This window comes from Aptenodytes forsteri, unplaced genomic scaffold (assembly GCF_000699145.1).
Source record: "Aptenodytes forsteri isolate BGI_AS27 unplaced genomic scaffold, ASM69914v1 Scaffold50, whole genome shotgun sequence".
NCBI classification, from domain to species: Eukaryota; Metazoa; Chordata; class Aves; order Sphenisciformes; family Spheniscidae; genus Aptenodytes; species Aptenodytes forsteri.
In genome coordinates, this window is record NW_008795126.1 from 2086195 (window position 1) to 2101326 (window position 15132).

Consider the following 15132-nt stretch of genomic DNA (forward strand, 5'->3'; position numbering starts at 1 on the left):
CCAAACCCGTAAAAGGCTACTCTCATGAAAAGACATTTTGGACTTGAGGGGGGGAAAAAAAAAAAAAGAAGAAAGAAAAAAAGAGGAAAGCATGAGCTATTAGCTCAGGTAAAAAAACAAGTTGCTGTTCTTCAGGATTACCGAACCCCAATTAACCATCCTCAGTTAATAAGCTTTTTGAGAGCAGACAAGTCTAGTCTGGGCCCCTGCTCACACTGGCCACTAGCCGTGACCGCTGTGAGGCTTGAGTTAAATGAAGTGGATCCCAGCCTCTACAGCCTGGTAGAAAGCATGAGCTATTAGCTCAGGTAAAAAAACAAGTTGCTGTTCTTCAGGATTACCGAACCCCAATTAACCATCCTCAGTTAATAAGCTTTTTGAGAGCAGACAAGTCTAGTCTGGGCCCCTGCTCACACTGGCCACTAGCCGTGACCGCTGTGAGGCTTGAGTTAAATGAAGTGGATCCCAGCCTCTACAGCCTGGTAGGGCTGGGGAGGGACATCTTGCTTCAAGTTCACCTGAAGGATCCTCCTGCCATTTCTCCCCGCCGTTGCCCTATTCAGCAAACCCCAAACTCACAGTGAGCTCTATCAGTTCCATCTGCTTCGAAGCCCAAGGCAAACTGTACAGTTTCCACACAAATCCTCAAATCTTTCAAGTTCTTCGACAGATCTTTTTCCTCATTCTGGGGCACGTTTTAAAGCCCAAGAAAAACTTGCTATTGTGTTTAGATATGAAAAGTGCCACAACAAGGGATGCAAAGTCATCTCACCTTTCCCAGATTTCAAAATTCACAATGCTGTCAGTCCAAGCCCAAGTCAATCCCATCTGTTCTTTAGCCTCACAGTAAGGTCTTCTTAACCTTAAGAGTACAGTGGAGTTATTTGCTCTTCAAGCTGATCTGACCTGCATTCACCAAAAGCAATATTCTCTTTGAACACTCATGTTCCAGAAATCTGATACTAACAACTCAAGAATGTGTTGTAAATGAAATTTAACATTACAAAAATTCAAGATTTACATTGAAGATCCACTTCAGTTTTTCTTAGCAGTTGCTCCTGAACTCCTTGGAACTGCTCTGTAACTTCAAACCAGACACCTACTACTCTGCCTCCTCCCCCTTGACATTATCATCTCAGCCACAGATTCTTAACCTTATTTTAAAAACGTCGATTTAATATGATGTATGCGGAAATGCCATGAACCACAGAAGTAAAAGACTAAGCCTTAATATTCAGGAGAGCAGCATAACCTCTTTTGCCATATCACCCCTTATATAGTAGGAGGGTGGTTTTTTTTGGTTTCTTTTGTTGTTTTTACCTTAAACATGAGCTTAATCCAAAAACCACATTCAACTGTACATTTTCTGAGGCTTCAGAAGATGCCTTCCCCCCCCCCATTTAAAAAGAAAAAGAAAGAATCAAGGTTAGATAGAAATGATTAAATACAAGGTCCTTTTGGAGTCCACCGTCAAAGGGTGGTTATCCAGAAGTAGTCATCTTCCTCGATCTTGATGTTTTTTTGTTTTCGTCTTTTTCTTTTTGTCCTCTGTTTTGGGTTTCAATGCACAGACACATGCAGACACACCAGCAATTGCTTTGGGTAAGTCAGTTCCTTTGTACCACTTGTTTTTCTCCTTATCATAAACCTGGACTGTTTTGGAGAAGACTGTTTCTTCCCAGCTGTAGCCTCCGAGGATATAAATCTTGCCTTCCCAAACCGCCACCCCTGACTCACTGTTTGCTTGCAACAGAGGAGCAACTCTGGTCCACTGGTTACACTGAGGGCTGTACGACTCCACACTCAGAATGTCAAAACGAGCCATGGTTTCTATGTTGTCATCGCTGCCGCCGATGGAGTAGATACTGTCCTGTAAGGTGCACATGCTGTGCCACCCTCGGGCAGTGATCATTGGCCTCTTCTCCTCCCAAACATCCGTGCGGTAATCGTAACACAGCAGGTTTTTTCTATAGGGGCCGATCTGGTAATCATGGCCTCCTGAAATGTACACAAATTCCTTGTAGACTGTTCCAGCATGGCCGTAGGTAAACCTAGGACAGGCAAACAAAAACGATCCGACTTAGTACTTAGGGATTTTATCAAGATACACAAGCATTCAACAAGGACTGGTGCTAAAGAAGAAAATAAGCAGTAACTAAAGACAGAAGAATCCCTAATCCTGTTAGTTACCCGGTAACTATTCTTATTCATACTGCTTCACCCTGCGCTGCAGAGCGCTAAGGTACGACAATCACTTTTTAAGGCATCCTTTTCATACCTGGTCGCTACAGAGAGCTAAGGTATGACAATCACTTTTTAAGGCATCCTCTACAGTGTGTCATACAACAGAAGTAACCCATCCTGCTCTAGTTGGCATGGCCTTCACTCCCATTTTCCTGCTCCAGTGCTTGGGTTGGATCAGTCTGAGAGGGCCAGAGAGGAAAAAATCCACATCTCAGCAAGGGTTTCTATGACAGAAAGAGGAAATAATCATGATACCTCTCAGACTTACCAGCAGCGATTAACCAAGAAAAACCAAGAAAAAAACCTACCGCTGCCTTCCCCTTCCACAGCTTCAGGATTATGAACCACATTTCTTACCCGCTAGTGTTCACGGCCCAGTTTATCTGCAGTCACGATACACGTAGTCTCCTTTTCAGGAGCTATCCATCTGCTCTACCGCCCTCTGCTATACAGGTGGTAACTTCTTTGGTCACCCCAAGACGAGGCAACAGACCTCAGTCAATCATAGATCAGAGTCCACGTTTGAAACAAGACAAAACGAGATGGTACAACCAACATCACACATGCTGTTTCCACAGGACAGAGAGAAAACCCCTTTGATCAGCTATAATAAAGCCACTACAAACCTGATTCGAGGCTGTTCTCAACTTCACACTAGGATATTCCTGACCAAACCCTTTTGAGCTCTTAGAATTGCAATGCTAAGGTGAGGGACAGCTTCGGCTTCTTTGAACACACCCTTCCTGCACATGCCTTTTTTTCTTTTTTCAGGTGTGGGGGGTGTCAAAAGATGTAGCTGCAGCACCAGCCACAGCAAACTGGCTCCCACACCGGTACAAAGAGCCCAAACAATTTAATACCCATAGGGCTGCTCATCATGCTGCACTCACGAGCCTCTACTACCATCCTTTGTAGTCAAGGACTCAAGACAACTCGACCTCTATGGCAGACAAACCTACGTTAGCATTACTTTAGCCTGGAATGCTTTTGAACCATGCCTGAACACGCTGGAAACTCACTGTGGATAGAACCTTGAGCTGTTTTTATTTCGCATGGTAATAGTTTCTCTCAGCTACACAAATGGTATCATAACTTCTTCCACACACCTAAGTGCCAAGCACTTTTGTGCCAAGGGAAAAGGTGGAATAGAAAAGAAAACCCACATTTACCCTGAAAGCACAACACTTCTGAGAAAAGCTAAAAGATCCTTATTATTCTAGATGCCTACCGAAGCTTCTCATCCCTGACCACTGTCTGAATCGGGTATTTTAACAGGCTCCTGCTACAAGAAACAGAAAAATCCTTGACGCACTTGGCCTAAGAATGCTGAGCGACCAGGACAGACCCTTCAACTACAGGGGCTGGAGCACCATCCCTGGAGACCTTGCAGAGATGACTTCAGAACTGTACTGCTTCTTAGCCACTCAGGAAGAAGGAAGAAAGAAAAGAAGAGAGGACTAAGGCATAGTTTTGAGACTTTATCCTTTTTGGATAAAGCTCGCAATCTGCCTAACCATGGAAGCACATAACTCATGCTCGGTGCTTCTGTTTGACCTGAAATATCCTGAGCACATGCACTCCAGCTTTCGCACCTGCCAGAAATGCTGTGGGGCATAGTTATGAGACTTTATCCAAAAAGGCAACTCAAAAATTCCACAGCTCACAATCTGCCTAACCATGGAAGCCCATAACTCATGCTCGGTGCTTCTGATGACCTGAAATATCCTGAGCACATGCACTCCAGCTTTCGCACCTGCCAGAAATGCTGTGGCAGGTGTAGTGTACATAGATGCTGCTCTGCCTTGTTTGTGGTCTCTTACGGACAGGAACTGGGAGCCTATGCCTCCAGCGGCACCCAGTCTAGTTGCTAGAGTCTTTGCTTCTCGATATACACAGGAATGGGTCTTAAAAAGTAGACTACCTGTCTGGGAAGTGGGATGGACAACTTGAATCCATTTCCTTTCTCAGACTGCACTAGATTTTTAAACCCACATCTAACCAGCAAGCTACCTGGAGGACGTGCAGTGTCAGATAACAGATAGTTCTGAGGAGTCAGAAGGAGAAGAGTGCGATGACATTGAATCCAACACAAAGCCCAGGGTTATTGTACTGCTGACAGCAATCACATTACATTCAGCATTTGGGAAAAAAAAAAAAACCGTAAGTTAAGAAAAATTTGAGTGACCTTTGGAGAAGTAGGCTAAATGTTTTCCTATCCTAACTGAAAAGTGGAATTCTCTACAGGTGAGCAAGCAATAGACATTTTCTCTCAAGCACATGCAAGCAGTCTAGCATAGACAGCTCCAGAAAAAACACTGATGCTTTTCTTTTTGCCTCAATCAATGGGTATGTCCAGTGAACAGCAATAGCTGCAAGAGTAATTTGAAAGAGGCAATCATATTGGAAGCATCAAATCGACCGTCAATTTGTTATTTTCCAATATAGGGAGATTACCCGTTGAAATACGCTAGAGGTGTTTCACTTTGCCTGACTTCTGAACAGCTCATCCAGAATTGCACGTACCCTGCTTCGCATTAATAGAAAACTGCATGAAATATAATGCACAAATTGAAAACAAATCAGTAAGAATCCTTTCTGCAAGCCCTGTGGTTTAAACAGGGGCATTTCTAAATGTGCAACAGAACAGGACACTTCGATACAGTGGGTCCAGACATCCTCCAACAGAAAGCACCAAGCGTTTTGGCAGCGTTATCTGTAAGAGTGGCCAGAAAAAGATAGAGGCATTAAGGAGAAAGAAGTTTCGATTCAGAACATTTGCTAAAGCCAGCTGCCAATTTTGAATGACTTACCTAGATACAATGCTGCAAAAATTACAGTTTCTGACACAGTAACACCATTCAGTAAATGCTAGAAAATCTACCATTTATTTTCTTAAACAGAAGAACACTTGGCCTAACTCGATAAAGCTTTGGCAATCCCCTACTCCAGCCAAAGTCCAGGCGAGCTGTGGTTGCTCCGAATCTCGGTGTCCACCTGTTGCAACCCTGCGAGATTATTCATGACACAACGAGCAGAGCAGATACCATCGTTTGTTAACCTGTTCCAACACATTTCCTCATACAACTGCTTTCAGTTGTTCTGCCAAACTTTAACCTAGGGCTACTCAATTAATTTCACTGATGTCTGCAGCAGACTTTTTCGTGGTCTGTTCAAGATGAGAACACATTGCACTAACTTCTGCTCTGCCAAGGTTGTCAGCCACCGCTGCTCCCCTCCAGGCTAGAAACTATGGCAGCAACTGCTCCCAAAGAGCCTGGGAAAATGGTGGGAAAAAAAAAAAATAGGACCTCTCTGAAGAATGGGAAAGGTATTCCACAACCAAGGACCCTAATGAGAGCCAGGCAAAATTCACTTGTAGCAAACTTGGACCAGGTCCACCCTTTAGATAGCTTGGCTGAAGTTTTCCACATTAAGCATCTGCCTCAAGAGACTGTGTTTTCTTCCTCGGTAAGACAGCATTATTTCAGCCAAAACAGCTCAGCTCCTTCCAAGAAAGTGGTTAGGGAAAACAACGTGTTGTTTTGACCATGTTGGGGTGGGAAGGGGGCGGGGGGAAGAAGAGATAAAAAAGAGCTTGCAAAGCTCTTCCTTAGAGGAGCATGACTGTGCCTGTGTACAGCAACGTGGACGCAGGATTTGGCAGCAGACAGGAGGCATGTGCATTCAAGGATGCAGCCATTGCCTTTCCCCTGAAAATCTCCACACGCATGGCAAGCTGTAACCCTTGGGAAGAGAAAAAAAAAAACACAACCATTTTCTGCATGTTCAGAGTAGAAGCTGTAACAAATATAACCTCTGGGAGTCCAGCCCCACACAGCTCAAATCGAACTACGCAAGCCTACATCCCAGAATGACCTCCACACGTGCCTACCACTCCAGGGAATAGTCTTCCAGGCAGCTGCTGGCTCAGAGCAGTCAGAGACAGCACCAGCGCTGCGGGCAGGGAGCCTGCTTCTGGTGGCTGTGCACCCAAGAGGACAAAAAACCTGCACATTTTCTCTTCAGAAGGAAGAAGACAGAAAAATGCAGGAAACAAGGCAGCTATGTTGGGACATGTTGCCTGATCAGGCCATCAGGAAGCAGAGGATTGGAGCTTCTGATTTCCTCTACACGAGGAGAAAAGACTTGCTGCTAGAATAGGGCTGGGGCAGATGTTATTTGGGTAAAACCAGTAACTAAGATCAGGCTGAGGAACAAAAGCATGTGGTAAGGAGGAAAACGGAGATCAGATCAAGAGCATGCTGGAGGGAAGTTAGGAGCACACAGAAGGAACTGTAGCTAGCATGCTTTCTTCTAGTCTTGAATAGGTCACAAAATTCTCTCTCATCCTTCCTCTGCTGTCAGCAAATCCATCTGAAGTACATCAGGAAAGGCCTGCCCAGATCCCTTCCAGCAGCCACCCACACCTGCCAGAGCCACATCTCGCTGAGCTCAAGCAGCACTCGCTTGCCCCCGCATTCAGAAGGGTTCTCTCTGTTGTCCACCTCTGCGCTGATTTTTGCCTTTTGCAACCTGCATAAAGTCCTTTTAACTTTATTCCTTCTGCGCAGAAAAACGGTTCTTGCAAACAACGTACTGCCCGATGCAAGAGTTCTCCAAAAGGAGAAAGAGGGCTGAAAAGACAGAAAATCGGGAGGTACTAAGGGTCCATTAAGATCTAACTAAAGACATATTAACATGCAAGAGAGCAGCTACGTGGAAAAGTGGGAAACTATTGAGTTCACTACGCAGCTGCACAAACACCTGAGCTGGCACAAGGGACAGTTAGCACGGGACGAGGGCAGAGCAGGCAGGAAGAGAGGATGCAGAACTATTTTTGGGGGGATGCAGCAATAACTTAAAATAGTCGCTGTACTACAGCCTAACCCTGCAGTTTAGCAACCAGCTAAGTCAGTGTAAGTGGGGTCTATCCCATAAGGGGGACTTTTGCCTAGGCCAAGCGGATCAGCTAGGCAATCTAATAAAAAATTAACAGCCCCCACGTCAAAGTTCACTTTTAAATGCTGCAGCTGCAAAAGTCCCAAAGCCAACACACAGGTAGCAGTAGGAACATGCAGAAAAACTGCCCCTTTTCGGACAGCTTACAGCCTGCAAGCTTTCCCAGGACCACTGATAAGCTGGGAAAAAACCATCCATACCGGTTCTAAGGTGAGTGTTTTTCTAACAACATAGAAGGCAGTCAGGTCACATCTACATTTCTTTGAAAAATGGTTTTTTAAAAAAAAAAAAAAAAAAAAAAAAAAAAAGAGAAAAAGAAAAGCTGTGCTGCAATTTCTGTGAGATGTTCCTATGTTCCTGGGATCTCACAGGTCACCCCGACTAACAGAAGGCCTTCGGCACTGAAGATACTCACACACAGCTTCCCAGCAAGATTGTGGTGTTTAGCCTCAACTGCTAGATCTGTCTACGTGAGCAGAAATAAAACGGGAAAAAAGCATCCTGCTTCTGAAGAGCGCTCGAGCCCAGCTGTTAGCCTGGATCAGACTCGCATTGCAGCACCTACCCAAAATAGAATTGGGCAACAGGCTTCTGTGCCGTCACTGGCTGCCTATGGCTCTGCAGCTCTGCAGCTAAGGGAATAAGGGAAAAAAACCCTGAACTCTAAAATCAAATTGCAAGTATCTTGTTCGTGATGCCGCTAAGAAAGCGGGCACTGCTGCTGAAGTTGCAGGTTTCAGGCATCGTGAAAATACCATCTGTATAGCCAATACTCCTGCAATTTCCATGAATATTACTAAATCTGAATAGCTGTTTGCAAATGAAATGCTATCGTACCATTCTTATGAAGTCACCACTCAAACGTTGATTCAAAATACTAGCAATGTCCTGTGCTGCTGTTACAAGAAGAGCTGCAGTACTAAAGCCTCTCAAAAGTAGAGCAGCTAAGTTTTAACTCAGACTGAGAGAAAGAGAGGTCACATTCGCCGGGGTTATCTATTTGCAATAGAGGTAAACGTGGTTTATCGCAAACAGCCAACCAGAGAGAAACACCTTACAAGGAAAACAATCACACCAAGGTGACAAAGGAAGGCCCAATAAATTATAAAAGCCTTTGATCAAGAGCTAACCAGTGCCTCTGAAAAGATTCAACTCCAAGTGACCTTAGGAAAAATATTTTAAGAAACGTAGAGCAAAATTACAAGAGCTCTCCCTCCCATCCTTCAGACGTACCTCAGGACGAAAATTAAAACCAATCAAGTTGACATGAGGCACGCGGCCTGGACGAGATGGTTGCTCAAATACCAAATGCTGATATGGTTTGTTACTTGCTGATACCATGTTGGTTATATATCCCCTTGCCTCCCTCCCAGGGATACCCATTCATCAGCTAAAGTCACACAAGCTCCCTTTACTACCGTTCTTCAAACACAGGATAGCTTTCCAAACATCTCTGTTACCTGGGCAAGCCTGCTATGTAGGACCATGAATCCTTCTGAGGACTGTAGGTCTCAACTGAAGAAAGTGCCCCATTTTCATTCCTGCCACCAACGGCTACCAGCATGTCGGTAATAGCTCCCAGGTAGAAATCTACACGGCGTTGTCTCATGGAGGCAACCTGTCAAAAAAAATAACATGCTGACATCTTCCAACATCTGGTAAGCAAGCTGACTTAAGGTATATTCATGTCTGAGGATAGGATAGTTGCTTCTTCCCACTTATTTGGAAAGGAGAGCTATTGGTTTTGACCACTACATTCATAAAATACTTTTCTTTTTCTGCAGTAGCATGTTCCATAGCATTCATTTTCAAAAAAGGGGACCACAGGAAGCATCTAAGAGACAGGTTACCCTAGAAATGTTTGTGTTACGTGGGCCTCCTTCCAAAACTCTGCAAGAAACATATATTGGAATCACTCAAAACCACAACTGAACCGCACAGGACGACTGGTTCATAGAGGAACCTGGACTGGCCGCAGGGTTTTACAGCACGACTGGAAGTGAATAGCTTGTTCTAAGAGACATTTAGCACAGAGACATTTGACAAGCGTCAGAGACATTTCCTTTTTACATCAGAGCCATTTTTGATTTAGTTATATGTGCTACTGCTTGAGAAAGATGAACTAAGCAATCACCTCTGTAAGTCCATTCTAGCATTATTCCCAAAAGTAATCTAAAGAGTTGCAGGTGGATGCTGACCAGGAATTTCACAGATGAGATGCCCAAATCCCAAGCGAAGTTGAAAATCTGCCCCAAACTCTTTCGCTGTGTGTGTCACTTAAGCACTCCCACAAAGGATTCAAGTAGCTGCTTTTTCAACTTAAGTAACTTGAATTTCCATTTGCAAGCGTTGCTACGTTGGCTATTCTAATCAGCCCTGTCCTTCCACCAAAAAGAAGAAAACACTCTAAACGTTAAGGACTTTAAACAGAGAAATAATACAGCTTAAGTCTCACCTTTATCCACTGGTTACAGCGGGGATCATACCTATATAGGAGATTTGAAGCTGCATCCCCTCCATTGTCTCTTGAAAAGCTGCCTCCGGCTATGAAGATAAAGCCTCCCAAGACTGCAACGCAGTGGTGACTTCGTCTGGCTGGGAGAGGGGTTTCGGCTACCCACTGCCCCTTTCTGATGTCCAAGAAGCAGGTATCATCACTCAGTTCCAGGCACCGTTCGGAAACCTCCCCACCCACAAAGAGGAGCCTTTCCTCGCAGGTCCGCAGGGCTGTCCGTTTGTTTTGCAGCACTGGCTGAGCCGTGACGTTATTGTGATAGTTCACCGCCTCCTCTATAAAGCCCTCACAGTTTGCTTCTTTGGGAAGAAGAGAGCAGACAGCAGGCTTGACTCGATGGAGGAGATCACTTTTGGGTATCAAGGGAAAATGAATGTTATCCAGAACCTGGTAAGCCTCATTCTCCCTTTCCGGGTACTGGGTAAGCCACTGCAAGGCAGCCTGCAGCAAGTCGTGCTCACACTCCTGCTGCACGTTGCTGCTGTCCAGGTATTGGCACAACTTCTGCAAGGAAATGTTCTGCAGGAAGTCCGGGGTGAAAGACAGCGTGCCGAAGTTCTGCAAGATGAAAGAATCAATGTAGGAGTCAAGGCGCTTCAGGTTGTAAATGGAGGCTAGCTCTTGCAGGTACAAATAGTTCTCCTCGCTGACTTCATTCTCCAGATACTCGCAACAGAAGTCGACCACCTTCCAGATCTGCAGCAGGTGAGCTGTTTCGAGCACATAGTCGATATTGCCTCCATCTAAAGATAGCTCACTGCCATAAAGGAAATCCACCACAGCCTTGAGACCAATATAAGAGGCTCCAAAAAGCTCAACCTCTTTTTGGTGGGCTTCTCGCATACCGATGGTGAACATAGAATTGAAGTAGTCACTGCAAACAGCGAGGAGGTTCCGATGGGCAGGGACTCTCTGTTCGTCCACCACGAGGACGATGTCACAGAAGAGACCTCGGTGCCTCTGCTCATTCAGGCTCTGAAGAACTAGACTAGAGTGGTCATCCCACCTGTACACCTGTAATAAACAAACACTGTCAGGCAGATGTTATCTTCACCAAGATAAATTTCAGTGTGCACAGAGTGTTTTCCCATTCGATGTAGTCATACACGAGAGAGAGAAAGCTTACTTGTGTTGCACATGCGTAACAAATTCTGACTTGAAACAGTTGGCAAGCAACGTAGTATGAGCCCAAGCTCCCCACCTTCACTTTGAAAGGCCTATGCAGACTTTTACTGCTTCCTACTCCCCTTTTTTTTTTATAATTTACTCCTACCTCCTCCACAATGCTGCATCCAAACCTCCTCCCTGATGATTTATACAGGCACAATTTTCTGAAACTCTTCCACTCATTGTCTTCGAGACATCTTGCTGACATTTCCTTTCTTACTTGTCCCCCAGATGACTCCCTACAGAGCTCTTCTCAACTAAGCTACTCGCTAAATATTTGTAGTGGGAGACACACATGCAGCAGTATGCCAAATTTTCATTCAGCCCATGTATTGTTTGGGTTAGTGCTTACTTGACAGCTACCCCCTCTTAAATCTTTTCAGAACTCTGCATTTCTAAGCTCGTTAGGGTAAAATCCCTCTCTTTCTTTCCATATTATTCCAGGCACACACACTGCATTCAAAAATAATAGCTGTTTATTTATGTGCAAAGCCACACATATGGATCACTTATTCCCATAAGACTTCCACTTGCTTCCAGAAGCCGAGGTAGTTTTTGTTTTAATGAATACGACTAAATATTTTTCTTCTAAAGAAAGGGGAAAATGCCCTTGGAACATGTCCATTAAGTGTCCTTCTGGGATCCCTCTGGTCCAGACATTCTTCCCACCAGCTCTGTACGTGCCACAGAGCTTTTGAGGCAACCAGTGTTCACCTCTTTCTCACAGACTTGCGTTACCAGTCTTAAGAAGAACCAAAATGGAAACGTTTTGTTACCCCTTGAATGTCCTGCAGAACACGTATTGAAGGGGCTGGTCACCCCAGTATGTCAAGCGATGCAGCTTTTAGGACCATCCTTCTGGAGGAGTGGAATGCTTGATGGTACAGTCAGTTACCTTGTGATCTCTCTTAATAAAAGCCAGGTTAAGTTAAATGCAAATACCTAACTTTAATTACCAAATCCAAAACAGGCAGAGTTGCAAAGCCTGTAAGAACATGTAAGAGAAATGAAAGGAGGTGGAAAGGAAGCACATTTTTGTATCGTACCTAAGTTAGCTCTGAACAGTTCTGGCTGTAGGACCCTGGGTCTTGTCCAGTTCTACACCCTCAGACTGCATTCCCAGAAGCGACACCCTGAAAAGGTGTCTCGGTCCATATCTACATTGAAACAGCCACACAGATGACCTGAGGTCTCTTCAAGCCTCTCAGGCATTCAACCGTTCCTTCACCAAACCGTTGCTTCTAGAAATCCTAACTATCCGTGGCTTTCCTGGTTTCCCAAACAGAAAGCACATGATTATTGCTGTCTGGCTAAGCCATTAACGGGTTGGTTAAATCATGGTGAGACAACCTCTCTACCCACCTGGATGGGAAAGGTTCAAGTCCTAGAGCCAAGTTTTTTCCCCTGCACGCGACCCTCACTCCAGGATATGCCCTCTCTGCACGTAATTTGGTAATTGTACTTGTATACATAATATATATTATATATTATATATATAATATATATATTATATATAATATAGAGATAATCAGGATTAACGCACGCAGGTCACCACTGTCCAGACGTGATGGCAGCCAATCATCCTGAGCTAACGCCAACCTGGGGAGCCTGACCTCCCACGTCTGCCTTTTAGCAGTCGGTGGTATAGCGACAGGCAGTCCGCCAACGATGAGACCCAAATTAATAACCAAACGTGCTGCTCTTAGCGTGATATCCCAGTGGCTTCTCTTTAGTTCTGCTTACGCTCTTTTCTAAACAATGGAGACTAAGCTGCACAAAAGCCTTCTGCTGGAGTAACTTTGTACATGCAAGTGTACAGAGTTAAACCAATCTAAGTGAAGAGGCTTCAATAATTGTAAGTTTTCTGGGCCAAAACTCTTTAATTTGCCTTACGCCCATTGCCTCATTGTATCTCTGAACTTAAAAAGGGATCTATGGCATAGACAACAAAGTAACTTCCACTGAGGAATAAAACTGCCAGAGATCTGTAACAGAAAAAAAATATGGGGTTTAAGGACTGTAAATTTTTTTATCTTCATTTTTCTGAGGTTGAGAAATGCTGGTATCATACAGGAGCCCAAGCAGAGGCCAGGGGAGGGAAGAGGTGGGAAGAAGAATAAATACGGCAAAGGACAAACCACACATTTGTGGCAACTATGATAAAGGATAGTGGCTGAACAGACAGTAACTAACATCTTACAGCACCTTCTTCTGAATCTGACTCATGGGGGACAGTTACTGGATTAAGCCAAAACCATACTCCCTCTCGTCTCTGTAGACTGGCTGATCATTTCTCTCTGACGTTCTCCAATACCGCCATCGCGCATAACCAGATTACACCAGAATGTAAGATTTGCCAGACATCCCTATTTGCTTAGCTGGCTGTCCAGTCAGCAGCATAATCCTGACCGCAAATACGCCTGACAACTTGCACTCCTAAAATCCTTGTTGCCATGTAGAACTGCTGCTACTTCAGGAATCAAGCAGAAAATCATTACGCATGGCATTGGATGGACTCAGAATACATTAACGTATTTCAGCCACTTAGCAAGTTTCATTCGTTCAGTGAGCAAATAACAGAAGCTGATAGCTGCACATTTCAAAACCAAGACTAATTTTATACTAAACATGAACATCTTTCTCAAGCTATTTATATTCTGTAGAACAGCTCTAGCATTATCTAGTAATTCTAAGTTTAACAGATAGCGACAGCTGCTGTCTAAGCAAGAAAATAAAACAATGCTGTCAAGTTAATTACTTTTTAATGTGATGAATTATTATTACATTCAGACTAAACCATTTAAATGGTAGACAGGATCAGCACTCAGGGAAAGATTATATTGGTAGGGATGCATTTCAGAAATAGTCCTGTTTATCTTTTATCCATTGTATTAGAGCAGTATTTTAACTTCTTTCGGATTCAGAGATCTAATTTCTTTCAGATTGTTAATGCAGTACCACTACTCGTCAGGGAGGCAAAAGAAAATGCGATCTGTCTCACTCAACTTTGACAAGACGGATACAGGCACTGAAAAGTTTTTCTCTTCTAGCTGTTGTTGGTAGTACAAGGTACTTGCTCTGCAGCACCTGTAACCTAGTGCGCGCACTAGGACAGAAAAGCAGTTTTCACTGGTGTGAAACAAAGTGAACGTAATAATTAGAGCCGATATTAACATCTTATAAATCTTAGGCCATCATCCTGATGACCTGCATAAAGAGCTACCTAAGATGGACTTCCCTGGATTCCCAACTAAAATCAATGTATTTGGGCAGACAGAGATTCTATACAAAGAAAATTAACCTCACGAACCTAAGAAAACATCTCGAGTTTGCTGGAATAACTACTGTTTGGGGGATCAAGACTCCCATCTTGTACAAAACAAAGACTAAATCTAAAAAGTAATCCCAGCTTTCCTCCGTAACCAGCCTGGATCATATATGGATATGTATGATCCATATATGATGGATCTCATATGATCCATCCATATGAGATGGATCAGTACAAAAAATTCCCAAAATAAACACATCGCATTTAATGACTGAACTTTTGGTGTTGAGAAAATACTGTGCTGCGACGATGTGGGTTTCTTTTTTAAGTTATGAGTCATGATAAGCAGATGCCTGTTTGCTGCTGCTGCTGCTTTTTTTTTTTAAAAAATCGCTAGGTAGCAACTTCTTCTATCAAAAATATTTGAGCAGGTAGACCACCGTTTTCACACCTCTTTTTCAAAGCTCAGAATATTTACATTCCTCCAAAACAGTCCATCCAGAGGAGAGCCTTTACACCCCTTCTGGTTATTTCTGTAACTTGCTTTTTTGGTAGGCCACACAAAACGTACAAACCTTTGAGGATTCACTTATCTTGTGTGGCCGGCAAATCCTGGTTTGCCTGGTTCCCTCCATGACAGGCTGATCCGCAGTACTTCTAGAACAAAAGCAGAGAGAGAGATGTTAGCAGCATACCAACCCTTTCAGACTGCTGAAAAACACGTTGTGCTTAATAAGGAACACAATTAAGACGACCTGCACATGTTAACCTGCAGTTTGAAAATGTTTTGAGTTAATTTTTTTTTTTTTTTTTGCGCTCCCTGATGTTGTTTTCTCCTGTTGTTAGTGCTTGGCTGTGTCAACAAGCCGGGCGTACGCTAGGGAACAACCAAAGACCAGCGCCTCTGTTACTGACGGCGAGTGATTTACTTACTGCCAGCTCTCGCCGCAGCCGCCGGGGGTAAAACCATTCCGTTTTC

General features: G+C 44.0%; 1 protein-coding gene across 1 annotated transcript; it reads right to left on the minus strand.

Annotated features, from left to right (window-relative positions):
* Positions 1-306: 306 nt before the first annotated feature.
* KLHL36 (kelch like family member 36) lies at positions 307-15126 on the minus strand. Its single transcript, XM_009277287.2, has 5 exons — positions 15087-15126; positions 14729-14810; positions 9659-10732; positions 8664-8821; positions 307-2051 (listed from the first exon to the last, which is right to left on the minus strand). The coding sequence occupies exons 2-5, from the start codon at positions 14786-14788 to the stop codon at positions 1496-1498; spliced, it is 1848 nt and encodes a 615-aa protein (XP_009275562.1). The 5' UTR covers positions 14789-14810; positions 15087-15126; the 3' UTR covers positions 307-1495.
* Between the last annotated feature and the right edge of the window lie 6 nt (positions 15127-15132).